This window comes from Conger conger, chromosome 1, assembly GCF_963514075.1.
Source record: "Conger conger chromosome 1, fConCon1.1, whole genome shotgun sequence".
Taxonomy (NCBI): domain Eukaryota; kingdom Metazoa; phylum Chordata; class Actinopteri; order Anguilliformes; family Congridae; genus Conger; species Conger conger.
In genome coordinates, this window is record NC_083760.1 from 10,423,612 (window position 1) to 10,450,782 (window position 27,171).

General features: G+C 46.1%; 1 protein-coding gene across 1 annotated transcript in view; it reads right to left on the reverse strand.

Moving 5' to 3' along the window:
- Positions 1–235: 235 nt before the first annotated feature.
- The window catches only part of smoc1 (SPARC related modular calcium binding 1), a 63,862-nt gene continuing 36,926 nt past the window's right edge, over positions 236–27,171 (reverse strand). The window contains exons 9-14 of the mRNA XM_061222937.1: positions 25,941–26,133; positions 21,510–21,592; positions 19,028–19,133; positions 17,779–18,026; positions 15,886–15,919; positions 236–3,021 (exon numbers count right to left, since the gene is read on the reverse strand). Coding sequence (XP_061078921.1) covers positions 2,982–3,021; positions 15,886–15,919; positions 17,779–18,026; positions 19,028–19,133; positions 21,510–21,592; positions 25,941–26,133 — 704 coding nt within the window. The 3' untranslated portion in view covers positions 236–2,981. The remainder of the gene's footprint in view (positions 3,022–15,885; positions 15,920–17,778; positions 18,027–19,027; positions 19,134–21,509; positions 21,593–25,940; positions 26,134–27,171) is intronic.

A 27,171-nucleotide genomic window follows, 5' to 3' on the forward strand; every position in this document is an offset into this window, starting at 1 on the left:
TGCCAGGTTTGCTCACTGAATGGGCACACTGGCTGTGTGAACATCTCTCCCATAGAACAGATTCGTTTTATATGTCATATGTTTCACCTGTATAGCCACCTGTAAGCAGGACACACTAAAAAAGGTCCAGCCTGGCTAGTTACTTCTCTACCTTGGGTGGACTTATTCAAAGAGGAGACAATTGATATATTTTTTTAAAACAAATAATTTCAAATGACAGAAATCAACCGGCATATTCAAAAAAAGAGATATTGCTTTTATTCCTCTTAGTTTTAACAATCTGTCTACAAAGGGATTGTAAGGTAAATGCTTGGGTTTTGGCAGTGCCCTTTAAAAGAAGTTACCTATTTCTACCAGTAGGCTTCACTAACGTGCTCTCAAGTACTTCTTATTGACCCCTCCCCCCTCAGAAACGACCTCGCTCTCCATGTCAAAATGCGCCAGTGCAGTACAGAGGGGTCGCCTTATGTGAGGATAGGGTCTTCTCAATTTTTTAAGCTAAATTGTAATTTTGTCTCTTTAAAATATGAGCATGTAGGCTACTCACTGCTCCCAATGAATGAACCATAACAAAATGCAATGCATGAGAGGCCGTGGTATATATATAGGCACGGCCAATACAATCAAAGGGGGTTGTTAGGCACAAGGCATGTGTGTGGGTGTGATGCTGAGGTCACGTAAATTTGTGGACATTAATTTGGGGGTCGTATCAGAAAAAAAGTTTGGGAACGCCCCTACACAGCTTGTGCCGGCTAGCTGGTCACACCTCTTCAAAATGTCTTTTCTTTCTCTCCTTTCCCCTCCCCAGTCCTCTGCGGACCCCGCCTTCACAATGGCTCCTCCAGTTGATTAGCTGTGATTGCGACCATGTCTGCGCCGCTAAACAATTTAGATGTTTAAAATGTGATCCGTCCCCGGGGGGGCTGGAGGCAGACACACAGACCCAGTGTTTCAAAGAGAGCTGCTCAGGTGGAGAGAGAGAGAGAGAGAGAGAGAGAAGGAGGGAGAGAGAGAGAGAGGGGCCTACCGGTCCCAGCCGTAATCACTGTGACACTGGCGGAAAAGAAAAGAGAGAAAAGATCCAGACAGTTCAGGGTCTGCAGTATCAAACTTCCTGACTCTGCTTTTTTCCGTAAAACCCTCACAGCAGCCGGTGACATTCTCCGTTCACAGGGAAGTAAAAGACTGCACAGTCAATGCAAGAAACGTATCAAAGAAAAATACAAAACCGCTGCCAAAACGACGTTATCAAAAACATTTCGCAAATCTTGTAGCGTGTACGGTCTTGCTGTCGGGTTATGTGGATGCAGTATGACTCGGTTTATTGACAGGGCGTTAGCCCGCGAGGGGTTGTGTCGAGCAGCTTGAACGACGGTGGAACTGCTTTTAGGGAGATGCCAAAACCCAAGCCTGACAATGTGGGACAGCGGGTGAATGAAAAGCGTATGATACATATTTACATCGTGAGCATCTTTACCTTTAATTCCACGAGCAGGTGCTAAGGCTTCTCGGTACAAATTATATGTCCATATAAGCAAGCAAATACACAAACGTAAAAAGACAAAAAAAAGACAAAAAAAATAAAGAAATGCACAACACAAAAAAAAGAAACCTTCACCTTTTGACAGAGGCCTGCATCCATCTGAGGGGCTGTATGCTGTCGTTCTTCTAATTAGTTACTTTATTTGACTTTCTTCAAAGAGGGATCTGAACCACGTGAACCCACGCCAACTCAACCTGCACAGTGGTAACATTCTCAGAAATAAAGGTACGAAAAGTGCCTAAAAAGATACAAATGCTTGTCGCTGGGGGGGCTACCCTATAGGTGCATGAACTTGTAGCCCCAGCCAGCAATATAGAACTAAAGTGTACCTTTTTTGTTTGGAAAATGTGCTAATTTGTACCCAAATAGAACATTGCTGTACTTCTGTAGGGTACTTTGGGGAAATATGATCCTTGAAGAACATAAATGCACTGCCTCCACTGTCTCTTTATTTCTGAGTGTAGGATGGGCACAGAGTGGCACAGTGTGTTTTGCTTGGGATGGATGGAGAACACTGCGTGCCCCCACAGATTTCCACAATCACAGGTTGTCTCCAGATCAGTGGCTCCACAAAAGCTTGCTTCTGTACATCACCGTCGGTTACAACCGTCAACACTTTGTATTCATAACAAACACATTCTGCCTCTAACTTTTTTCTCTCTCTCTCTCTCTCTCTCTCTTTCTTTTAATAGGAATTCACTCAAGACACAAGGCATAATCTATCACAAAACACATTCTGTAGTGCTGGTACTCTGGAAATCAACAACTGTAACTGAACGTGACTATTCACGGCTAAAACACAAAATCAAAATACCGGGGATTCACTACGGCTTAAACTAGTTAATTTCTGTGAGATGTAACAAATCAGTGAAAATAAATATTGTGACATAAGAAGGGTAGAAACCACGGACAGATTCCAGATTAAACATGGACTATAGACTGACATGGTCCTGGTAACGTGTCACATTTTTTGTTTTTTTTGTTTAAGTACATCGTACAACAGTTTAAAGCTTGCCGAAATCGTCTTGTTTTAGCCATGAACGTGGCCCTGGATAGCCTGTTTTTAGGTAGCTGACCACATGCTGCGGAATCAGGAGGTGGTCAGGTTAGCTTTAGTGATGTCATACAAAATTAGCTGTGGCAAACCCATTGGTCGGAACACAGCTGAATGTAACGATGACTCAGTTCCTCCTTTTTAATTATAATTTCTCGAACCAGCATTGAGCTCTTAAATCATTAATATTTCTGTTGACTTTTTTAAGTCATACGTTCAAATAAAAACAAAAACATGTACAATACTTAACATTGGGAGGAGAAAGTGCAAATATTTTGGCGCCACTTCTTTATTTGAACTGGAACTTTTTTCTCTGTTTCTGCTGTCCCTCTCGCGGTGTGAAGGCACACAGACGCTCTCTCTCTGTGCCCCCGGCTCCCCCCTTCAGCTCCGGGGCCCGTCACCCTTCACACCAGACGACCTACTGGGAACAGACAGGGGGGGGTTGGGGAGGGGGGGGTTGGGGGGGGGGGGGGGGGTGGGGGCGGTGGGGGACCGTCAGACAGCTCCTCTGCTGTTCGGCTCACAGATGCAAGCAGCTATTTGCGTGACAGGACAGCAACATTCCACAGCATACGCACTCACACACACACACACACACAAGCCTGTGCGCACACACGCACACACACACATACCCGCAAACGAGAGCACACATGCGTGCACACACACACACACACACGCCTGGGCGTGTGGGCTCATGAGCGTGTGCGGGCACACACACACACACAAGTGTGCTTGCTTTTGTGTGTGCCTCAGTGCAAGCATGCTCATGTATGTGTGTGCACGCTTGTGTGTGTGTGTGTGTGTGTGTGTGTGCATGCACAGACATGTACGCAAGCATTCACACTCATACTTAAATATGCACATGCACACACGCACTTACACACACACACTTGCAATCCGCAGTCCCAGCCGTGCAAAACATGAGGCAAACAGCACCAGTAAGCAGACAGCACTGCAGGCATCTCTCTCTGACAGACAGGAGATGTTCAGAGACAGTTCAGAACAGAGCTCATCCAGATGAACACCGAGAGGTCCAGAAGATCCAGACGCCCTTTCCAACACACACGAGCTTAAGCAGACAGCAGAGGGCGGAGGGCTTCGCACGTCTTTGCGCTCTTCTCGAAATCGTGCGAAACAGACACATCCTTTGTGGCTGGTGCGTCACTCGCTTTCTCTCACTCCCTTCCGCCTCTCTCTCATCACTCACCTTTTCATCTCGCATCTCTCTCTGTTGCTTTTTCTAATCTCTCCTCCACTCTGTCTGTTCTTTTCTCTCCCAATACCGCTCTTAATCTATTCACGTCTGTCTTTAATCACTCTCTTGCCGCGTCTTCCGTCTCTGCTTAACAATCTTTCAGTGTTTCTCATCTCTCTCACTCTCTCTCTCTCTCTCTCTCTCTTTCGCCTTGCTGTCTCATCATTTTACAAAGGACTACAGCAACTGTCTGAGCATAATAGAGACATGCACTGCTGCACTGCGTTTTCGCCGCGCAGACGAACACATGACCGCGTACAGCACACTGGAGGGGGTGCGCAGCCAGGCCCCTGAGCCCTTCCAGGATTTCACGGCAACTTTCTGGCATTAATTATATAAACATCTCAATCATATCGTCATCTGACATTCGTACGAAGAACCAGCCGCAGCTGGAGACTGCAAGAGCATGTTAACAATTTCATTGGTCTCAAAGTACAGGAGTGAACCAGTGTAGTTTATAGAGCTGTCAGAAGACCTAAAATTAAGGTAACCGGTTGGAAGAAAAACCAGGACCAGAGTTGAACACCCCTGGCGTACTGTCTGCAGCAGTGGCGGAATTGGGTTGCGGGACAGAGGAAGGGATGAGGCGGTGGACCGGGAGCCTTACTCCTTCTGGGCCTATCAATCAGAGGGGAAGAGCAAGCCTTGTGATGCGGGGGGGAGATGGGCATGGAGCTCCGATTGCTTACAGATGGTTTTGGGAGAGGGGGGTGTGCACGCTCCTGTGAGCCTCCCCATGGGGGGGGGGGGGGGCACTCCTGTGAGTCTCCCCGGCACTGAGGAGCACATCAGATGTGTGTGGGTCTTTTTTTTTGGGGGGGGGGGAGGGTATGATTTAACAGCAGGGGGGTGGGTGGGAGAGCACAGGTGGAGCCCCTCTTAGACTTTTTTTGACCGTGTGAAAAACCCAGTCACCCTCCGTAAATTCAGCCAGCTCACTCTATATAATTCTATTTCGTACAGGAGCAACCCCTACGCAAGTTAGTACCAAGGAGATCACAAAAAAAAAACTCCAGTGAAATACTACTAAGAAGGGTAGAATTATCCTGCAAACGCGTGTAGAGGTAGTCGCAGCAATCAAATAGCTGAAACTTTTTGTTGACTGTTTTCATTGAACTCTGAAACAAACTCAAAATAAAATAAAAGTTTTAGAGCGGGGGGTATACGAGCCAGTGAGATCAGAGAGTGTGAGAGCACTGTGTTCTTCTCCCGCCCCTCCCCTCCCCTCCCCTCCCCTCCCCTCCCACCGCCTCTGTAGTTAAACCGGGGTCAATTACATGGCTCCAGCAGAACAGCCAGCATCGCCCTGCGCCCATTCACAGAGAGACGTGCTGAAATACCCACGCCATTAACAACACAAAAACACCCTCACCCCCCCACCCCCCACCCCCCTCTCCCCTCAACCAGGACAGCCAGGCTCACATCTGATAAAGGGGGAAACCAAATCCTCTGTCTGCATCTCTTCTTCTCAGGAGAGCACTCTTAAAAAGTGGTACTGGAGATTAGTTTTTGTTTCCCATGTACTGTTAGCTCTGTACTGTATCAAGTCCTTTTTACCCTTCTAGAAAAGATCCCTGGTGTAAAATGCAGCTATGACCAGCTTTAAAATGACCAGCTACCAGCTGTTTCAAAATGTAGCTTCAGCTGGTCGAACCATGTTTAGTATGGAGCTGGTCTGAACAGGTCAACCAGCTACCAGCTGTTTCAAAACCTAGCCTGAGCTGTTTTTTGTTTTTGTTTTTTTTTACCAAAAACAGACCACATTGTTCCACATTTGTTATGTTTGCCAGTAATATATATGGTGATTATATCCATGCTATACCTTCAGATGATATCTCTTATGAGCTGTGTAGTACAGCAGGAGAATTCACAAACCTTCTCTGAACAAAAGAGAGAAGTCTGTCTGGGGCGGACTTAGTCTCTGACTCACTAACAACAGGTAAAAGGTGAATAACCCAGGTAAAGCAACTGCAAAGCGCAGACAGGTAACACATCCACGTGGGCTGATATATTGCTGTGACGTTACCTGCCATTAAAAGGGACCCGCTGCGGAGTAATGATCGCTAACGGGTCACTGAGATCGCTAACGGGTCACTGAGATCGCTAACAGGTCACTGAGATCGCTAACGGGTCACTGAGATCGCTAACAGGTCACTGAGATTGCTAACGCATCACTGAGATCGCTAACGTATCACTGAGATCGGTAACGGGTCGCTGAGATCGCTAATGCATCACTGAGATCGCTAATGCATCACTGAGATCGCTAACGGGTCACTGAGATCGCTAACAGGTCACTGAAATCGCTAACAGATCACTGAGATTGCTAACGCATCACAGAGATCGCTAACGGCTCACTGAAATTGCTAACGCATCACTGAGATCGCTAACGCATCACAGAGATCGCTAACGGGTCACTGAGATTGCTAACGCATCACTGAGATCGCTAACGCATCACTGAGATCGCTAACGCATCACAGAGATCGCTAACGGGTCACTGAGATCGCTAACGGGTCACTGAGATTGCTAACGCATCACAGAGATCGCTAACGGGTCACTGAGATCGCTAACGGGTCACTGAGATTGCTAATGCATCACTGAGATCGCTAACAGGTCACTGAAATTGCTAATGGATCACTGAGATCGCTAACGCATCACAGAGATCGCTAACGGGTCACTGAGATTGCTAACGCATCACTGAGATCGCTAACGCATCACTGAGATCGCTAACGCATCACAGAGATCGCTAACGGGTCACTGAGATCGCTAACGGGTCACTGAGATTGCTAACGCATCACAGAGATCGCTAACGGGTCACTGAGATCACTAAAGGGTCACTGAGATCGCTAACGGGTCACTGAGATCGCTGGAGTCTCTCGAGTTGCACTGCCAGAGCGGGTCATAAAGCCACACTCGGGCCTGATGTGGAGCAGCCAGATGGGGTTTTGAAATGGCTGGTTTGCTGGTAATTTCGAAGTGATTTAACTTACAGCCAAAAGCAATCAAACAGGGCATAGAGAATTCTTGGGTGCGATACAGACCCTCTGAAATACCATAATGCCCTGCTGAAAAAGGCTCAAGCTAGGTTTTGAAAACAGCTGGGCAATTCCACGGTAACTGACGTTACTACTGCAGCATATTTTGGTGGTAAAGCCCAACACAGACACATAAGAGACATATGCATTTATAACCCTCAGGTGGGAATAACTCTTATCAGTCTCTATTATGCAGCTGTATTGGGCTTTACCACCCAAATATCCAGCAGTCGTAACGTCAAGTTACCGTGGAATTGCCCAGCTGGTAGCTGGTTGACCAGTTCAGACCAGCTCCACGCTCAACACGATTTGACCAGTCTAGCAGGGCAGAGAGCGTTCTCTGGAGAGATACAGAGATGAAGAGAAAAACCCTAATGGTTTACTGGTACAGAGCTGACAGCCCTCAAGAGAAAGTTAAACTGTTGAGACAGAAGAGCCTGACTAATAATTCAAGCTGCCACGATTCTGGCAAAGGCCGGAATTCCACTTGGACTTGCAGCGATGCCGGCAGTCTGAGAAGATGCGTCAGTTTGCAGTTACCGGGCACCAGACCAAGACAGGGAAAAATAAACTCTTGATTGTTCTGTAATGAAAATAGCCTTAGTGTCTGCAGTTACATAAGTGGGACCCTAATGTGTTAAAACTGGGAAATGATTCAAAATGGCTTTCGCCCTTTTGCCTTCCATTAATGAGCTGAGATCAGTTATTTTTTACATTTCATTGTGAAAGTGTCCTCTGATATCTGAAATATTCTTTTTTTGCATTTTTTATTTTGGTCTTGTTCATCACTGTATTTCTTCCTATTTGTTATGATATGGTAGTCTTCATCCCCAGGTGACATAGCTAACCAACTAGCTAGAATGCTAACTAACTGTAAGCTATTACAATAGTAAGTCACCATCTTCATTGCTGTCTTCAAGTTGATAAACAAGACCCATAAATCACACTGATGGTTCTGGAGAATGAATTCATTCTCCAACCTGGAGATAACTTATCAGACCCATAAGTAAAAAAAAAAAAAAAGATTTACAGTAACCACCATATTAATTATGTTAATTATGTATACACAGATATAATTATATATTAATTTGTTAAAGGCAGAGTGTCTCTTGTCTTGCGTCTGTTAACTAGTGCAGTTAGATTCAGTTTTATTTAATACAGACTCTGTCATCAGACCACATTTGGCAACAACACAAGAAAGTATTTTGCTGTTCCCTTTTAATGAGTCAATTACATTTAAGCAAATTGTTTATCTGAAAACAATTAGAAGAACAATGTCAATTCAATGTTTTGTCTTTTTTTTTACTTCAAGCAAAGTGGGAATATACTGTATTGTCCAAGATAATTCTGATTAACCAAAGAATACCTGTAAAAGTTTGAAAAACAATGGAAAATCCCCGCCATGCCCTTGGGTTCACACACAACCGGGGGAAAACAAACAACATGTCTTTTTATTCATCCCCAACTGGGAAAAGAATGAGAAATCTGACAATCTCGGCCCTCTGCCATAGACTGCTAAAGTTAACAACCGCTAACCGGTTGCTGGGTAACGTGCTTTTCATCAAAGGGAGCCGGTTAACCGATGATATACTCCCAATGCGCAGTCGGCACTATAATTCCACTCGCTATACAGGTAATGTATTCCTGTCTCACAAGCTGTATTACATGTTGCTAGGTAACCGTAATAAAAGGGGGATGGGATAAGGTTAACATGAGGACCGACGACTGGCTACAGCCTCAGCCAAATAGACTCTGAGCAGTGCTCACATACAGTATCCATAATTCACGGAGCATTGCTTAAAAAAACGATATGCCACACTTTCTCTTTGAACTGCACACTGAATGCACTCAGCACTTAACATACTTGAACAGTAAGTATGGATTTGATAGCACATGAAACCCTGCAGCAGCGCCACACATATGCTGCTGCGATGTCAGCACACAACTCCACAGCAGTATGTGCAGGTATCACCGGCCTGCGGATCGAGTCTGGCAGCTCACTGTGTGCGAAGGCACTCGGTCGGTGCTGGCCTCAGTTAACGCTGCACAGCTGATCGTTCGCATTCAAAGAGCTCTGCTACAGCACAATGTTCCTCTTCTGGCTAAGCTGGTCTAGCTGGGTATGAGCTGGTCAACCAGCATGGCTAAGCTGGTCTAGCTGGGTATGAGCTGGTCAACCAGCATGGCTAAGCTGGTCATAAAGCTGGTCTAGTTGGGTATGAGCTGGTCAACCAGCATGGCTAAGCTGGTCATAAAGCTGGTCTAGTTGGGTATGAGTGCTAGTGCTGGTAACTTGTCTTGTCTGAGGTGGTAGCTGGTCAACCAGCTACTAGCTGTTTCAAAGCATAGCTTGAGCTGGTCAAACCATGTCAAGGTGGGAGCTGGTCTGAACTGGTCAACCAGCTAAACCAGGTTGAGCTGTGAGCTGATTTGAACTGGTCAGCAGGGTCAGGATATACCGGTGAACAAACTGACAACATTTTTTAATCCTCAAAGTTCAGGACCGTCCAAACAAAACCCCAGAGCCTTCAACACAAAATGCAAACCCTGGTGCACTGATGCATCTTTTGGAACACAAACAATGTTATAAATCCATTGTGTGCAGGGCCAGCCAAACAACGTTTTGGAGGCTAATGAAGTACCTAACCACAGACCTCCAGTGGCTTGGACACTGGTATGGTTTTGGCGAGACAAACCAAATGACTTCACACCACAAGCAAAGATCATTCATGGCTAATCCACAAAACGGTCCACTCATTACCAGGGTTCCCGTACGGCGAATCCCAGGGAGGGAATGCACCACGTTCCCTCCCCAAAAATCGCAGGCAAGAGGTAGTCACATGTTTTCCATTGCAGCTGCCAATCTCCCAAAAAAAAAGAAAAGTCTACATACAGATGTCTTTTGCCCCTGAAGACTAAATGAAGAACAAAAAAATCTCCCGCAATAATACCCGCTGCCCCATTCGATATCAGCTTTGATGGCTGAACTTGCGCAAAAAGGCAGCTGAACAGATTTAAATTTTTTTGTGAGATGTTCCCCAAGATTTATAAGCATTGGGATTATTCGGTTAGCTCTACGCATGCACAACACAGCCACAGGCTTCCGCAGTATGCTCACATTCATATTAATCACGTCTCAACCACGGCACAAAACTGAACCATTTGTTTTATGGAGCCACAAGGAATAAAAAGGGAAAAAAAATAGCAGCAAAAGGCTCATCGTACATCTTTAAACTAAGAAGCTTTCCTTGCTGGGGTGAACACTGAAGAGGTTTACATTCCCAAACCCCAAAGACTAATTGTGAGGCACCACGGTTCTCCCAACTGTCTCTGTTCACCATTACGTTCTGGAAACATCTAGCCTGTGTCACCGAAGCATTCTAACTAAGATAAGCCCCATAAGCTTCGTCAATTACTCTTCCAGCCCTACCAAACGGCGTGATGTTAAACGGCCTCTTAAGCAGGCATTGGGCCATGGCCTGTTCCCCGGGCACAGGTGAAGGGGAGGGCGGGGGGGGAGGGGGAGGGGGGGTAAAACAAACCATCGTCAGGCCAGTGCGGCCGTCCGCTGCCCGAGCTGCTCGCTGTTTATACTGGCACGCAGGCCGTGTTGGATGGGCCTGACGTTATGCCCGGTGTGAGGTGCGCTTTTCAGCGGCGGTGGGCAGCGCTGCCAGGGTAAACACATTAGCTCAGGCCTCGCTCGCTCCGTGGAGACCGGCCAGCTGGTGTAAACAGGGTCTGGACGGGGGGGCGGGGGGGGGGGGGGGGGGTTAGGGGTGAAGGGTGAGGGGTGAGGAGCGGGGTCTATCAGTTTGGTCCCGCCACACCACAGATGGGGACAGGGAGGCTGAGCGGCCACACTGACCGCAGGACGTGGTGTGGGCCGGACGTGTGCTCCGTGGGGTTTACACACACACACACACACACTCGCGTCTCGTTCCTGTGTGTCAGCGAGGGGGCGGCGATGGGCCCAAGGCTCTGTCAATGACTGCTCCATGAGCCGCCAGTTTAGTACGACAGTTAGAGAGGAACATGTAGGTTAAATTCCCAGGTTCTGTACAGCTGCCGTACCCTAAAGCGAGGTACAGCACTTAACCCGAATTGCTCCAATAAATATCCAGCTGTATAAACAAAAACAAAAAAAAGTAAGCCGGTTTAGCAGGTGTAGCTCAGCTAGCTTGCTAGTGAAGCACATAGCAGGCCACATAGCAGGTTACCATGGCAACACTCTCTCTGCCGACACAACCCTCAAATTGAAAAATTACGTAATAATGCCGTTGCCCTTCGCCATTAGCCGACTGAGGAAAAGCTGACGCTTTTGTCTTCGGACTCTTTGGACGAGTGAGATGCACAGGGTTCAAATCCCACCACAGACCCAGGCCAGTCTCTTAGTCGTTACACCGTGTAAGTAACGACAAAAAATAACAGTATTAGTATTTTATTATTTTAATCTTATATTAAATATTCCCAATGAGGTAAGACAGCTTGACTCACCTCAGAGATTTGCCAATGGAATGAAAAAATTTTACTTGTCAATCAAGCAGTAACTTAAAACAGCTAATATTTTCTAATAAAAAAAATGGCTGTTAGGACTGTCACTTTTAGCAGTGCGTGTAACCAGCACTTAATTTCCCTGTGAAATAGGGTGAGTGCATGCTTGAAACTCCCTATAGGAAGGGGAGCCCAGGTCACTGACGGCTCAGTGATTCAGCTGCCTCCAGTAGAACCATCTGCTCCCTCTCCCCTCAAACATTACATTTTACATTACATTCAATTTTATTTATTTTATTTATTTATTTATTTTAAATCATAATACCGTAACACGCAAGTGTATGAACAAACCGTTTACCTAGCCAAACACTGCTTACCTAGCCAAACTAAACATCCTGATACACAAGTAAATCACAGAAAGACAACAATTAAGGTTTACAGGGAGGTAGGGAGGGACAGGGAGAGATGCAGCTTGAAGAGGTGCGTCTTCAGTTTGCGCTTGAAGGTGGGAAGAGATTCTACTGTTCTGACCTCAACGGGGAGTTCGTTCCACCACCGTGGAGCCAAACATGGCAGAAAAAAAACACCAAAACACCCTAACAACAGACACCGATTCACCTCAAATTTCACACCACATAAATTCAAAGTGCCAGTAAATTGTGCTTCCGAATTCAAGCATTGAACTGTTTTGAAAGGAAACCCTGCAGTATCTGTAACACGAGTCTGAATCTACAAAGGGATACTTGCCCAGGTAAATTTAAAAACAGCAAAATCAACCCAAAGAACAAGGAGAACTGAAACACACAGTGACTTTAATGAGGCTGAATATCCCTGGGCATTGTACCATAGTTGGGCCTCTGCTGTATTTTAGATCAGTTGTTTAAACCAAGGTCTAGACTGTCTGCAGTCATTAAAGATCTAATGGCAGGCTTTACTGGGAGTAAGAATAGGGGGGGGGACTGTGTGGTACAGTCCGTAGGGCACTCAGCTCTCCACCCCTATAACTTGGCACTTCCTGTCCGCCCATGGCACTTCCTGTGCTCTGATCCCATCTCTGTCTGTAATGTACAGATGTTACAATATTCTGATGTAATACCACAATCCACTGCTTTCAGACTAGCAGCCATTTTTTTCCCCTACAGTGGGTTTGGCTGTACAATACTGTGCACTGCACAGCTCCCTGTTCCCAAGGTCACTGAACACGAATGTAAAATGAACCTCGTACTGAAAAACCTGCGGTCACCGGCACGTGTCTAGGCCCAAGGCCGTCTGAACAGGGGTCAGAAAATGGAACATACCTCTGCTGGAAATCATTAAAATAACAGAGACAACGCAGAACGGCAAACATGACAAAGACGATGTCTGTCATTCTTTCTTTCAGTTTTTTCATTGCAATTTTTTCCAAGGACTGTGAGTCATTTTCACATTTTTATCCTCGCTTCGCAAAACGAATTCACAGATTACCTTCCCCGGTTTAATGACGAAATATTATTGATAAATATAGGCCGGTTAAAAAAAAGAACTAAGACGTACAGAGACGATGAGTATAGTTTGAAAAGCACACTGCCGTTTATTCCGTCCTACAAGTCACAATATCAGCACTCACAGCGCTGCATTCAGCAGCACTTCCAGAAGGTTCTGTGAGAGCAAAATGTCGGCCCCGTGCTCTGGCCTGGTGCGTCCCGCACGGGTCCACAGAACCCGAGTGTCCCCACTGGGTCGAGCACACAAGGACAGGGGCTCCCCGAACTCAGGACCGTGTTATCACACGCAGCAAAAGTACACCGTGTCGAGCCTATAGGACTCCCCGAGGCACCATTCCGCTCCTGGCGTTTAAGGTTTATGGCCTATATTTAGCCGCGGCGCAAACGGCTCCGTTTATTTGGATTTTCTTATATACGGCGCACGTGCGAAAAAAGGAAAATAAATAAACAGATAATAAATCTGGACGCACGGTGGGGGCCGAAGACATTTTAACACGAGGTGCCGCGAACGTGCTGATTTGTCTTGGCGCAGAACGTGTCCGTTTAACCTCTCCTGCGCTAAAATAACAGTCAGGCTGCGCAGAGACCAGTGAGTCTCAATGTAGCATCCACTGCAGTGCTGCTCACTGACCCAAGCTGTGCCCTGAACAGACTAATAATGAATGAATAGACTAATAACACAGACTCCTCTATGTGAAACAAAACAGCACTACGAACACTCAATGTGAGCTGCATTTACTGAATATTTAACCCAGAAGTAGTATGTGATAAGTGAGTGTATTTGGCACAACAATTGTAAGGAGGAAGAAGAAGAAGAAGAAGAAGAAGAAGAAGAAAAATAATAGTGTATTATCATTTTCATCTTAAAGGCTGCCATGCAAAAACTTACTTGAAAAATGAGAGGAAAACTATGAACCCCACAGTTCTAATTTGAGCCTGAATGTCATTTTAGTTTTTCTGGGAAAAATCAACAAGTATCCAAAATTGATCTCGGGGGAAAATGTTTCTTTGGACGCACGGCACCAAGCTCACAGCCAGTAAATGGCCTGTGCAAAGATTTATAACGACCTGGTACAGCCAACTGAATGCTTTCCCTAGGTTATTTTCCTTTGGCATAGACATAGGTGCCTTTGTGTTTTATATGTCTTGTTATTGAATCAACCTAAGGTCAAAAAGGATTATATTTTTACTACAGTATATCATTTTATTGCCCCCAAAGGAATTCCTTATCTGACGTGCTCGGTTGTTTGTTGTATGACCTTGATATGCACTGTTTGGTACGTCACTTCGGATAAAAGCGTCTGCTAAATAAAATTTAATGTTAAATGTTTCTTGGGTGACATAATGGAAATGGAAATAAATACCTGTTTGAGGAAAAAATAACAGGGAATTGTCTATCTAATATACTGTCAGTAATAACTTCTACAGCAGTTGCATTAAGGCGATACATCACTGAAATACCTTACCATAGAAATATAACTTAATGATTTAATGCCATGTAGTGACTGAAAAGTGTGCAAAAGCACTCCTCCAAACAGACAGAGTGCTGGACCACCTAGTCCTGCGTAGTCGAACATCAAGTCTCATAGTACTTCTCTCAGAAAAAGAAGGAAGTCTGTGATTCCATAGAGGAGACCCACCTAGTCCAAGGGGGTCTTTGTCTGGCAGCTTTCACACTGCAGACCTATGATAGAGGGTTCCATAAGCAATGGTCCCTCTAGGGAAACAAGCCATGGAACTATATATATATATATATATATATATATATATATATACACACACACATATACATTCATTCATTATCCTAACCGGCTGGAGCCTATCCCAGCATACATTGGGCGAAAGGCAGGAATACACCCTGGACAGGTCGCCAGTCCATCGCAGGGCACACACACCATTCACTCACACACTCATACCTACGGGCAATTTAGACTCTCCAATCAGCCTAACCTGCATGTCTTTGGACTGTGGGAGGAAACCGGAGTACCCGGATGAAACCCACGCAAACACGGGGAGAACATGCAAACTCTGCACAGAGAGGCCGACCGGGTTTCGAACCCAGGACCTCCTTGCTGTGAGGCGGCAGCGCTACCCACTGCACCATCCGTGCCACCGCACACGCACACGCACACGCACAAGCACACGCACACACACACGCACACACACACGCACACACACACACACACACACACACACACACACACACACACACACAGTATAGCTAGTCTAGAAATTCATTCATATGAAAATGCCACCCCAAAAGCAGCCCCGTTCTGGAAACGGCTACTTTTCTCTCTATTTCAACTCGTCCTCGTTCAACAGACTCTGCATTTATATAGCACCTTCATCCAAAGCGCTGTACAATTGATGCAAGGCATCAACCAGCTCATCAGGAGCAATTGGGGGTTAGGTGTCTTGCTCAGGGACTCTTCGACACACTCCGGGCAGGAGTACACAAACAACATACACTTCATTCAAGGCACATTCCAGCCACATCAGCAAATTCGCTCCCGATATTATAGAAAAAGTAAGGAAAAAGTAACTGAAATGTTGCTGAAGTCATCTCGAATGCGATGTAACCCTTTCAGTCCCTTATAGCCATATAGCACTCGAGCGTAGCTACCGTAAAATCTGACCAAAATGGCCGCTATACTGTTGTTTTGAGCCCCTATTAAAACCCTACAAAATATTCTCAATTTTCTCAACCAAACCCAATACCCCTTTTGATTTGGATTTGGGTGGAGCCCCTTCACATTGCGCTTGGGACTGAAAGGGTTAAATGAGTTTGGAGACCATGAAGCACAGGAAGGCTTAGACTACAGCAGAGCAGAAGAAAGGCTCAAAGCCCTCACGCGTAGCAGGGGGAAAAAAAAGTACAGCCCTTACCACAAAGTGTCACGTTCTCGGTGTGGACAAACGTTAGTGTATTATAGGCAAGCCACCTGCGGTGCTGAAGGGCCAGCGGGGTCTGGTTAGTGAAAGCATTAGTGTGTGCCTTACTGAACAAATGAGTCCCTTGCCTTGTCCCTGGGTTGATGCTGCTCACTGAACTGCCTGCGAACGGGAGAGAGGGAGAGAGAAACACAACGGTTATTCATCCCAAACGGGTTTCGGGGTGCCCCGCTTTCCCCATCGAAAGAAAAAAAAAACGTACGGCACTCTTCCCGGTCGACCGACACCGTGTCTGCTTCTTACAAAGGTGTTAGTGTGCGACTTGTTACCGTGTCCACCTCCCCCCCACCCCCCCCACCCCCGCCCGCCCGCCCCACAAACTCAGATGGAAAGAGATGCACCCTGGGAGTCTGAAGGCGTTCTTTCCATTCTCATAACGAGCCATTAATTGGCCCTGTCACCGTGTTTAGCCTGGCTTGCACACACTGCATTATGCAATTTTGTTTTTAGAAAACATATCTGAGCTTTGAGGTAAAGGAATCAACCATCTTTGAGTAAGAAAAAACTATCTATGTTGGTGTTGACATATTTCAAATTGAAGAATAATTGATTTTTGAGCAGTACACTACTTCATCTGTTGATCTTACTATTTAAAGACTGGCTCCATCAGATCTATTTTCACTATTGGCATTACTAGACAGTAATGTATGAAAATACATTGACTTTACTTTATTATTTTATTTAGCAGGGACCAGGTCCATCACAACTGCTATGCCAGAGATAGCTCCAAAGCTAATTTTCATTTGTGGACTCTGGGCAGGAAAAGTCTGAAAATACTTACTTTACAGAATTTTTCAGCATATGGTTAGCAGTATGGGTGAGATAACACTCACGGAAAATCTTATGAGTAATTACTGTGCCATTATGCTGAAACCACAAGACTGACCTCATTATGTTTCACATTCACAATGACTGAATGCGTTCCAGAACCCCTAACTTTGAACGCTAATTTATATTATATAATTTATTATATGGATCTATTATTGAACAACAGGTTAGGGCCCACACTGGGTAAATTTGTGCAGGTTCATTAACTCTTGTGTAGTCGTAACATTCTGTATAGTCCCCTTGTCCAGAGGGTCAAAAATGACCCGCCTTCACTAAACCCCGAAAATAAAGCAGCTTAATTGAATTTTAAACCCCAAATCTATTTTGCATGAAGAAACAACCTGTCACTCATCACAAACTTTGTCATCAAATTTCAAGTTGAAAAAAGATAATTTAGGGGGTTTTCTTTGCTGTTAAACATAGTGGCGGGTCATTTTTGGCCCTTAAGACAACACAAGGGTCAAAGGTGAAAGAAGGTGCGTTTTAGTAATTAGTTCAATTTTTTCACTATGACGACTGAACTATCACTCTGTTCAAAATGTACATTTGCTACTGAAAGACTACTGCATCTATTTATCTGCTATAATCTAATAAAGGATTATGTGTAAATTAAACTGAATAAGAGACTATAAAGAAATGTTTTTCACCGGCAGATTCACTTGTAAACAACTGATGAGAATATAAAACAAAAAAGAGCATTATAAGGTTTACAGAACAAGGTCTACAACTTTTTTATTTACTGCCTAGTTCCTGAAAGTTATTCATCAATGTAACATATTTTTCGGATTTAAAAAGCCATAAATACTCGAGAGAACTCTGCGGTATCAACTTTGGGTGTTGAATAATTGAAAAACATCTACATGCATTATCTGTCCTTGTCACTCAATACGGCTTCATACATTGTTCCGGTTAGCTCGCTGATTGTTTTTGAGAAGGCGATATCGGCAAGGGAACGTTCTGGAACCCGGCCCAAGCCTTCCAGCGGTTGGACAACGCAAAACCCCAAACACTGCTGCAGTTTCCAGTGAGCGGAGCGACCAAATGCTCACCCCTGCCCTTAATCCCACCTCAATTCTTCATCCCGGATTCTCACCCCAAACCCTTACCCCGCCCCAACCCCTCCTCCCTCTCACCCCCGTCCTTGCCGACGCCCAGACACCCCTTCAGCTCGAGCAGGGAGATGGCCTTGTCCTGGTTGAGGTCGCAGTAGTCGGTGAACTTGCGGGCGCACTTCTTGGGCTTGGCTTTCTTCTTCACGTAACGCTTGAAGGGCTTCAGCTCCTTCTTGTTGATGTCCTGGCTGCCGTTGTTGTCCATCTTGGCGAAGTACCAGTGCACCACCCTCTCCTCCAGGGTGTGGCTGGGGTCGGGCTCCGCGAACCTGCGAAAGGGGGGGCGCAAGTGTTCCCGTCAAAACCAAGCAAGAGGAACAGGCCATAGTGCCTGCCTCAAACCCCGGTGAGTGTGTGTGTCTCTCCCCATTACTCAACGTTATGGTTTAGGCCTTACTATACACTCTCAGACAAAAGGGCTTGTTGACTTATCATTACATTACATTAATGGCATTTGGCAGACGCTCTTATCCAGAGCCACGTACAACAAAGTGCATACCCATAACCAGGGATAAGTGCACTGAAAGACCCTGGAGGGAAGTACTATTTCAATTTCAACTGTCAACTGTCAACTGTCAATTTCAATTATCACCATGGAAGAGTGGAAACCAGCCCTGTTCCTGGAGATTTACCATCCTATAGGTTTTCACTTCCACCCTGACAAAGCACACCTCATTCAACAGCTAGTTGAGCTGCTATTTAGTAGAGTCAGGTTAGGGTTGAAATGGAAACCTACAGGACAGCTGATCTCCAGGAACAGGGTTGGTTACCACTACCATAGAGGAACCCTATTTTTCTTTATGGAACCCTCTATCATAGGTGTGAAGTGTGAAAGCTTGCAGACAAAGAACCATGTTGCCCAACAAAGAACCCTCAAACTAAATAGGGTCCTTCTATGGAATCATAGGGTTCCCTTTGGAACCAATTTTTTCTGAGAGTGTACTAGAATTGTTAACTTATCCAGGGAGATTTTCATAGCTTAAGTTCTTACTTGCTATCCACTTACACAGATGGAAAGTCTCTCTCTTTCTCTCTCTTTGCATTCTAGCCCAAGGGTAGAACAGGACCTTGGATTTGTGCCTTTTATTAATGGGTTTCACCACCTGTTATTTACTGCTTGACGAACCACTAAGCCACACTGCTGATTGTGTCCGAAGGAGAGAGCATGTCCCATCTAACGATGATTAGGAACATTTTACTCGTTAAAATACTCTCACTTGGTGGTCCGGCACTTTTGTAGTCTTGAGGCTGAAGCAGCGTCATCACTTACCTCCCCCCACCAGAGGGGGCCGGTGAGTTTATGGCCTGCACCATGTCAGTGGTGAGGGCGTCTAACAAGCTGGTGATGAATTCTACTTTCTTTCCCTCTGGACAGCCTGTCACAAGTATAAAGAAGCAATTAAAGAGGAAAGAAAATCCATATGTATTTATGTTGATACACATTAATATTAAATATGTATTATCACTAAAACACAACTAGATCCATTTCAATGACTGGAAAATAAAGCTTAAGCGTGGACCTAGTGACTTATATCACCAACATCCCCCTTCTGAATAAAGGTAAAATCTCTTTTAACCCATTTCAAATTTCCTTATTGTATGCTGCACTGAACTCACACAGCTGGGACGTGAGTTTAGAGACGCTCCCTCCTGAACCCCCCCCCTTACCAGTGCTGACCCTTCTTCCATAAGCACAGGCAGGCATCACAAGCCTCATCACAGGGGCCCCTGCCCTGCTGGGACCAACCTCAGACCGTAGACTACTGCCTACTGTAAGGAGGCTCAGCAGCTTTTTTTGGGGTAAATATGCACACTGAACAACCCAATACACTGCACTACTTATATTCACTGTGATAAATAACCTTCAGGGATCAACAGATCAAGAAGTGTGTGTGTGTGTGTGTGTGTGTGTGTGTGTGTGTGTGTGTGTGTGTAGACAAGAAAGAAAGAAAAGTGAGCGAGAGTATGGTTGAGCAAAAAGTGGAGGGAGGGAAAGAGAGAGAGACAGAGAGGGAGAGAGGAAGAGAGGGAGGGAGGGAGAGAGGGAGAGAGTGAGAAAGAGGGAGAGACAGAGAGAGAGAGTAACGGAGTGAGAGAGGGAGAAAGAGGGAGAGAAAGCGAGAGAGAAAGGGGGAGAGAGAGAGAGAGAAAGCGAGAGAGAGAGAAAGAGAGAGAGAAAGAGAGAGAGAGAGAGAGAGAGAGAGAGAGGGAGAGCGAGAGAGAGAGGTGACAGGGCCTTGCTGTGGCTGTGCAGCCTCGTTAAGTTTTATGGTGCGATGCCGAACACCTAGGGTAGCGTTCTCTAATTGCCCAGATGCGCGCTTTTATAGCGTGCCCGACCAGCGCAAATTTTTCCACCTTAATTGTGTCTCTTAAAGGGAAACTTCAAACGCGCACGACGCAATAAACTAATCTTCTCGTTTTACTTTTTTTTTTTTTCTGGATCTCTCGGCCCATTCTCCCTCACCTCTCTCTCTCTCTCTCTTTCTCTCTTTCTTACCATACCCCACCATTCCTTTCTTTCTTTTTGTTTCTGTTTATGCTGACTCGAGCCACTGTGTGGGTCGCAGGGTCACCACTGGCACACCAGGTGAATCCAATTAGTATCTCCTCAGATACGACAAGCGCCAGGATGCAACGGCCCACTGCGTTTTTAACCGAGTGTTAAATTAGACAGAACTGTACGGCATCCAGTGCAGGGAACACATAATTCCACAGCTATAACCTCACTGCCCCAGAGAGCTCCATTTTGTCCGTGTACTTGTTTTAAAAAAATTATTTTTCGTCTTCTCATAAGCATGTTTACCCCCGTCCATTCGGACATTCTAATCCCAGGCTTGAAGAAAAAGAGCCCGAAAGGCACAGGAGTTAATTGACGGTCTCCTATTGGTCCTCTGACTTGATGAGGTTGTTACAAAATGGCCGCTTTGTTGTGGCGGTTCAGAACGTCCTACTACAGTACATAAAAATAATCCTTTTCACCCGCCCCCACTCCCTCACCCCCACAATAAATAAAAAACACACACACCGCACATCTGCGGCGCAGTGAGAAGCAATGTTCGACTCTGTAAAGTAACCAGATGCTGGGCTTAAATAGGCTTAAATAGGATGCAACCGTGAATGATGGGGAAAGAGGGTAGCAACAGAAATAAGTCAACAGTAACCAGGCGAAGGGGGGGGGGGACTGATACCACATACAGAATATGGCAAACTGTGTTCTCCCATGGAGGAAGCAAATGTTAAGAGCTACCGCAACATGGTTCTCCCACCATCTTTTGAGACACCATTGCTGAGAGGACTGTGCAGGGCTCATGGTTCGTTTTAAACACATTTGGAGTTTTCAGAGATCACCAATGGGGTTGCAGAGGGCCAGCTGGGCTACCTTTAATAATGGTGTATTATTCCATCTGAAATGCAACTTAAAGGTACAATAGGTAAGATCTTTGTGCTAAAACATTGTTACAAGACCACTGTAAATCCACCCAGGTAAAGGGAGGGTGGAAAACCAGCAGTTCTCTGCCCTCAGGGACCATGATTTAACCCCTGTCATAGACCATCCTACAGGACAAGACAAAAACAACACCTGAATTTGGGGGGTTCAGGCCTGGTTTTTTTTAATCAATTTTCCTTCTGTTTCTCTGTAAAGCGTCGTTGAGACAGTTCTCTGGAAAAAAGCGCTACACAAATAAAATTGAATCGGTTTGTTAAGTGAAGTATCTGTAGTGGGGGGATCAGGACAGAAGCTCACTCACCAGGCAGGTCTCTCTCCCTGAAGGGATCTTCTGACTCAGAAGTGCGAGAGCGAGCACCTGCTGTCACATCAGGGGTCTGGTACCTACGAGAGAGGGAGGGAGGGAGAGAGGGAGAGAGGGAGGGAGGGAGAGAGGAGAGAGAGAGGGAGAGAGGGAGGAGGGAGAGAGGAGAGAGAGAGGGAGGAAGAGAGAGGGAGGGAGGGAGGGAGAGAGAGAGAGAGAGAGAGAGGGAGGGAGGGGGGAGAGAGGAGGGAGGGGGAGAGAGAGGAGAGAGAGAGAGGGAGAGGAGGGGAGGAGGGGGAGAGAGAGGAGAGAGGGAGAGAGAGAGGAGAGAGGGAGGGAGGGAGAGAGAGGGAGAGAGGGAGGGAGAGAGGGAGAGAGGAGAGAGAGAAGAGAGAGAGGGAGGAAGAGAGAGGGAGGGAGGGGGAGAGAGAGGGAGAGAGGGAGGGAGGGAGGGAGGGAGAGAGGAGAGAGAGAGGGAGGGAGGGGGAGAGAGAGGAAGGGAGAGTGAGATGGAGAAAGAGAGGGAGAGAGAGCAAGATGGAGAGAGAGAGGGACAGAGAGAGAGAGGGAGAGACAGAGAGAGGGAGAGACAGAGACAGAGACAGAAAGAGAGAGAGAGACAGAGAGAAAGAGAGAGAGAGAGAGATTAATGAGAGCTGTCAGATTTGACTGCCTGGCAGGCCTACAGGTGTATCAGCAACCGAACAGTAACTGCACTAATACACCGGGCCCTACCCAAGAAGCCAGCAAAGAGCAGAAATGCTGCTGTTGGTGTGTGAAATAGGGGGTTATTTCTGCTGTGGGTTTGACTCTGGTCTGTGTAACAAGAGATTTTATTAGCCCACTGAGTTAAAGACTGTGGTTTGCAGCCAAGAGAACTAATCAGACTCTTACTCAGTGGTTCCCAACGTGGGGGGCAGGTTGAATGAAAAATGCACAGTGTGCATGGGGGGTGGGGTGGGGGGGGGGGAGTCTGACCAAGATCCCCTACTCTGACTGCAGGGTGACATCACGGTCTGTGGCAGGCATCCACAGCCTGAATGTAAGCTCATTAGCATGATCGCCATTCTGTAAGGGGGAGTGGATCGGTTGTACCGTAATGGTCTGACCAATCTGGCTTGAAGACTGGTTTTAATACTACAATCATGCATTAGCAATACCAAATGTACTCAGCAATACCAATGTAGTAGGTTACATTGGCTCAAGCGGTAAGAGCAGTTGTCTGGCAGTCAGAGGGTTGCCGGTTCGATCCCGCCATGGGTGTGTGTCGAAGTGTCCCTGAGCTAGACACCTGACCCTCAAATGCTCCTGACGAGCTGGTTGGTGCCTTGCATGGCAGCCAATCGCCGTTGGTGTGTGAGCGTGTGTATGAATGGGTGAATGAGAAGCATCAATTGTACAGCGGTTTGGATAAAGGCACTATATAGGAAAGGCTCTATATAGATGCCAACCATTTACAGCAGATACTACGACACTGTATACATTTTCAAAATAAAATATCAGGAAATGTTGGATAAACTGATAAAAAATTTTATATTTATATTACATCTTTAAGTCAGTCAGGTCGACAGCAGACCAGGCAAATAGCGACATCACAACCTCACAGGGAAACATTACCCGCTCCAAGTGGTATCTGTGGAATACAAACAATCCACACGAGCGCAACAACATCTGTCCGCTAACTATCCGTCCGCTAATTAACAGTCGGCTCATGACTTCGTACAGACTAAATCTAACCTCCCTACGGCCTTTCTGGAGGAAGAGTCATCTGAGGCACTTCAGCGTCTGCAGTGCAGTGCAGTGCACAGTCGGATTAAGCGAGGCCTTAGCCGCAAGACGGGAAACTTTAAATTGTCTGCTGTCACCGCTGGACCGTGTTTTTTCGAGCGTCTCTTTGAAAGTCTGACGATGAATTTCAGATGTTTGGACGGATCGGCGGGACGCTAAAATTACATCCCGGAATTTTACGAAGAACAACATGTGTCTGTGGTGAAGTTTTACGTCTTTTACGCCACTGCACAATTTAGCATCGCGCCGAGGGTGCAGCCAAACTTCAGGAGTTTAGGACAGAGAGCACAACACCACATAAACAGGACTCATAAGGACTCAGAGGGAATTTATCGAAAGAATCCTGGTTGTTCGGTAGGCTCGTTCAGGTCCACTCCTGCACCTAGTGATGTTTGCAATTGCATCACTGAAATACCAGAGTGTGCTACTGGAAGGCGCATTGAGTTGAGGCCCCCATTCTTGTGAAAACGGATGGGCCTCAAGTTCCAGGAACAAACCCTGATCCTGCCTGGTAGCCATACGGGCCGACACGTGATTGGCAGGCCACATGAGCCGACGTGTGATTGGCAGGAGCATCGCTGAGGGCTAGTGACGGTTCAGTCGACAAGCGTTGGAATCTCCTCCCACGCTAGCGAGCCCTGCTGGTTGACCTTGGCGCCTGTTAATTGGTTAACATGGCGGTCGGTCCTCTCTCTCGATTTTTTTTAGCTATTTGCACAAGAGGGCATTGAAGAAACACGATGAAAGTACTAGTATGTCCGTTCTTTAGTTTTGGAGAATTAGGCGTGTTAACTCTCGTCCTATTTTCAACCGAATGTTCTCCTCGCAGTGCGTCACAAGAGGATAACCAGTCCCCTATCCACGCCCTGTAAAGAAATGCGACCCATAATTTGTGCCGCTTGCCTACAGGCGAGACAATGCATATATGTGAGTGATGTTAGGTTCACTTAAATTAGAGTGCCTGTTAAGGACTATTAGACTATTTCTGGTTATATTCATTAAGCTTAGCTCTCTGCTAGGAGGTTGCATGTTCTCCCCATGTTTGTGTGGGTCTCCTCCCACACTGAAATACATGTACATCAGGCTATATACATTCCTGCCATTGCCCTTGATCAAGAGTTGCTCCACAGGCACTGCACTGTGGCTGCCCTCTGATCTTAAGTAGCCAGAATTGGTTAAATGCAGAGGACAAATTTTCGATTTGGACAGTTTGGATCAGCCAAATAACAAAGGACCATTCAGTGGGTTCAATAACGTACCTCTATCCCTCCTGAATCAATCGCAGAGGTTTTAGCAGTGAGTGCTGACATGCTTTTTGAAAAAGGAGGGAAAAGTGTAGAAAAAAAAAAAATGGCGGAAACTGCCTGAGACATGCCTCTGAGATATGTTCTATTAAACAGAACCTGACTGGGAGACGCACTGCGAGACGCTGTCTGTGTAAAGGAAGGCTAGCAGTGCCATGATCCGGGGAGGCAGGAAAGAGCCAGCGACAAGGCAACGGCGCACAGTAACACGATAGCGCACACATGACCGCAAAAATACAACCCTCCAGAAATAAAAAAAAGGGCTTTGTAGTCATACCACATCTTATAAAACAGAACAAGCTGCCAACAACTCTGAACACGGAATCTGAAACCATAATGCGTAAATATGAATGTTTTTCTCATGTTTCTGGTAACCATTTGAGAAGCACCCTACAGTATGAAACCATAAAGTTTTCCTTGGGAAAACTTCAAGACATTATGTTTTTTGTTTGTTTGTTTGTTTGTTTGTTTTCTATCGCAGATGAAAGTACATTCACTTCTTGTCATTTCACGGGCAGGAGACAACTGGCACGAATGTTCTTTCTCCGTGTCTAAACTGTGGGGGTGAAACAATTGAATTTCAAAAATGCATGTGCATTTCATTTCAATATGACCTGAACATGCCTTTTTTTTTTTCGGGAACTTTCGGGAAAAAGTTCCCTCTCAATACGTGGAGAGAGGGCCTTCAGCCATGACACAGAACATTGCAAAAACCCAACTGGGCTGGCGCTGAAAATGCACACACACTGACAGACGGGTCACTGAGGCCTGAATCTGGGCCTTTGAAATGGTGGCAAGACCATAAAGAGCCACAGGCCATTTACGCTTCTGCAAGTGGGCTATTCATTTTTCAAAAATGTCCTAAGAAATATCTTTCAAATAGGAAGCGGAGCAGTGGAGATAGCCTCTGCTTAATACATTGGGTTTTGGTTACTTCTTGTTCTTGGTAGGTATGCAGGTATGTAAAACAAGTTCCTGTCCCAGGGCCAGTACTTCCAGAACAATAAAAACTCTTCCGTACTTCAATAGCTCGGTAAGACACAAAACGAAAGCAAGATCAATTACGGCAAAAATACCTGTCATCTTCTCGGTAATTTTTAAGACTGCACACATTTGCAAAGGCACAGGAACACACGCACACGCAAACACACACACACACACACACACATCCACGCACACACACACACACACTCCCAAATGACAGTGGCATAGCAGCCATATTAATGAGATTCAGAGAAAGCACACAATGACATCAGGGTTTGGAATTTGTTCCAGTGACCCTCAGTTTCAAACCACCCTTGACAGCCTACAACTCCCAGCATGCCGTTCTTCTTACCTGGTGGAGGTCCCAGGGATGGGTCGCCCAGTGTCCACCAGCACGCACCAGCAGTAGCCTGTGGACTGGTGGCACTGGACGGGCTGGTAGAGGCCCCCCGGCCCACAGTCTGGGATGAAGATGGCCTCCCTGGGGTTCTGCCTGGCCTCATCCAGGGCACTCTGTCTCTCCTGGTCACAAGAAGGAACCTTCTCTAAAACCATGAGAAACACACTCAATACAGAGACAACAGAGGGAACACACTCAATACTGAAACACACACACATACACACACACACACACACACACTCAATACAGAAGAACACACTGAAACACTCTCAGTACTGACAGACACATACACACACACACACACACACACACACAGTACAGAGACATGCAGAGGAAGATGCTGAAACACTTTCAGTACTGACACACACACACACACACACACACAGGCATACACACATACAGGCGTCACAGACATGCACGCACACATATGTACAGGCATACACACACATACAGGCATCACATACATGAACACTCACACACACAGGCATACACACACACACACACACACACACACACACAAACACACACAGATAATCAGCAGACTGCATGCAAGCCAACAGACAGAGTGGTACAAACACACAAGTATGGAGACAGAGCAGTTTTAATAGCGTCTCTGACCTTTCCCAAAGCTCGGAGATTGTCCGGAAAAGGTAGATGCCAGAGAAGCCCTTCTACTCAATACCAAGCACTTCAGAGTTACTAATTTTACACCCTAGTTTTACGATATTTATATTCTGATCCATTAAGCTCATCACTCATTCGCATGCTTACATTCTGGTCCCAAATCAAACAGAAACACACGTTTAACTCCACAGCTTGTTTTTATAGCAGTGAAGTGCATTCTACTGCTCTCCATCAAATTCATTTCATTTAACCCGCTTGCCAAGAGGTACCCCTAAAGCAGTTAGCTAAATACGGTCATTTAAAGCAGCCAGCCAGGCTTTGCACTTTAGCACAACGCACTGACATTCAGAGGTAAGCTATGCCTTATCGCCACCCCATTAAAATTATACAGGGAGCTGAGAGAGAGAGAGAGAGAGAGGAGGCCTTGGGTTTTCAATGCCAATTTTGACCAAACTGAAAGGCGGGGGGGGGGGGGGGGGTCAGTGAGAGTGCACCAGCAGACCCTTGGGGGGACCCACTGTTGTGGACGCTTGGGGGGAACCCACACTGTTGGGGACCG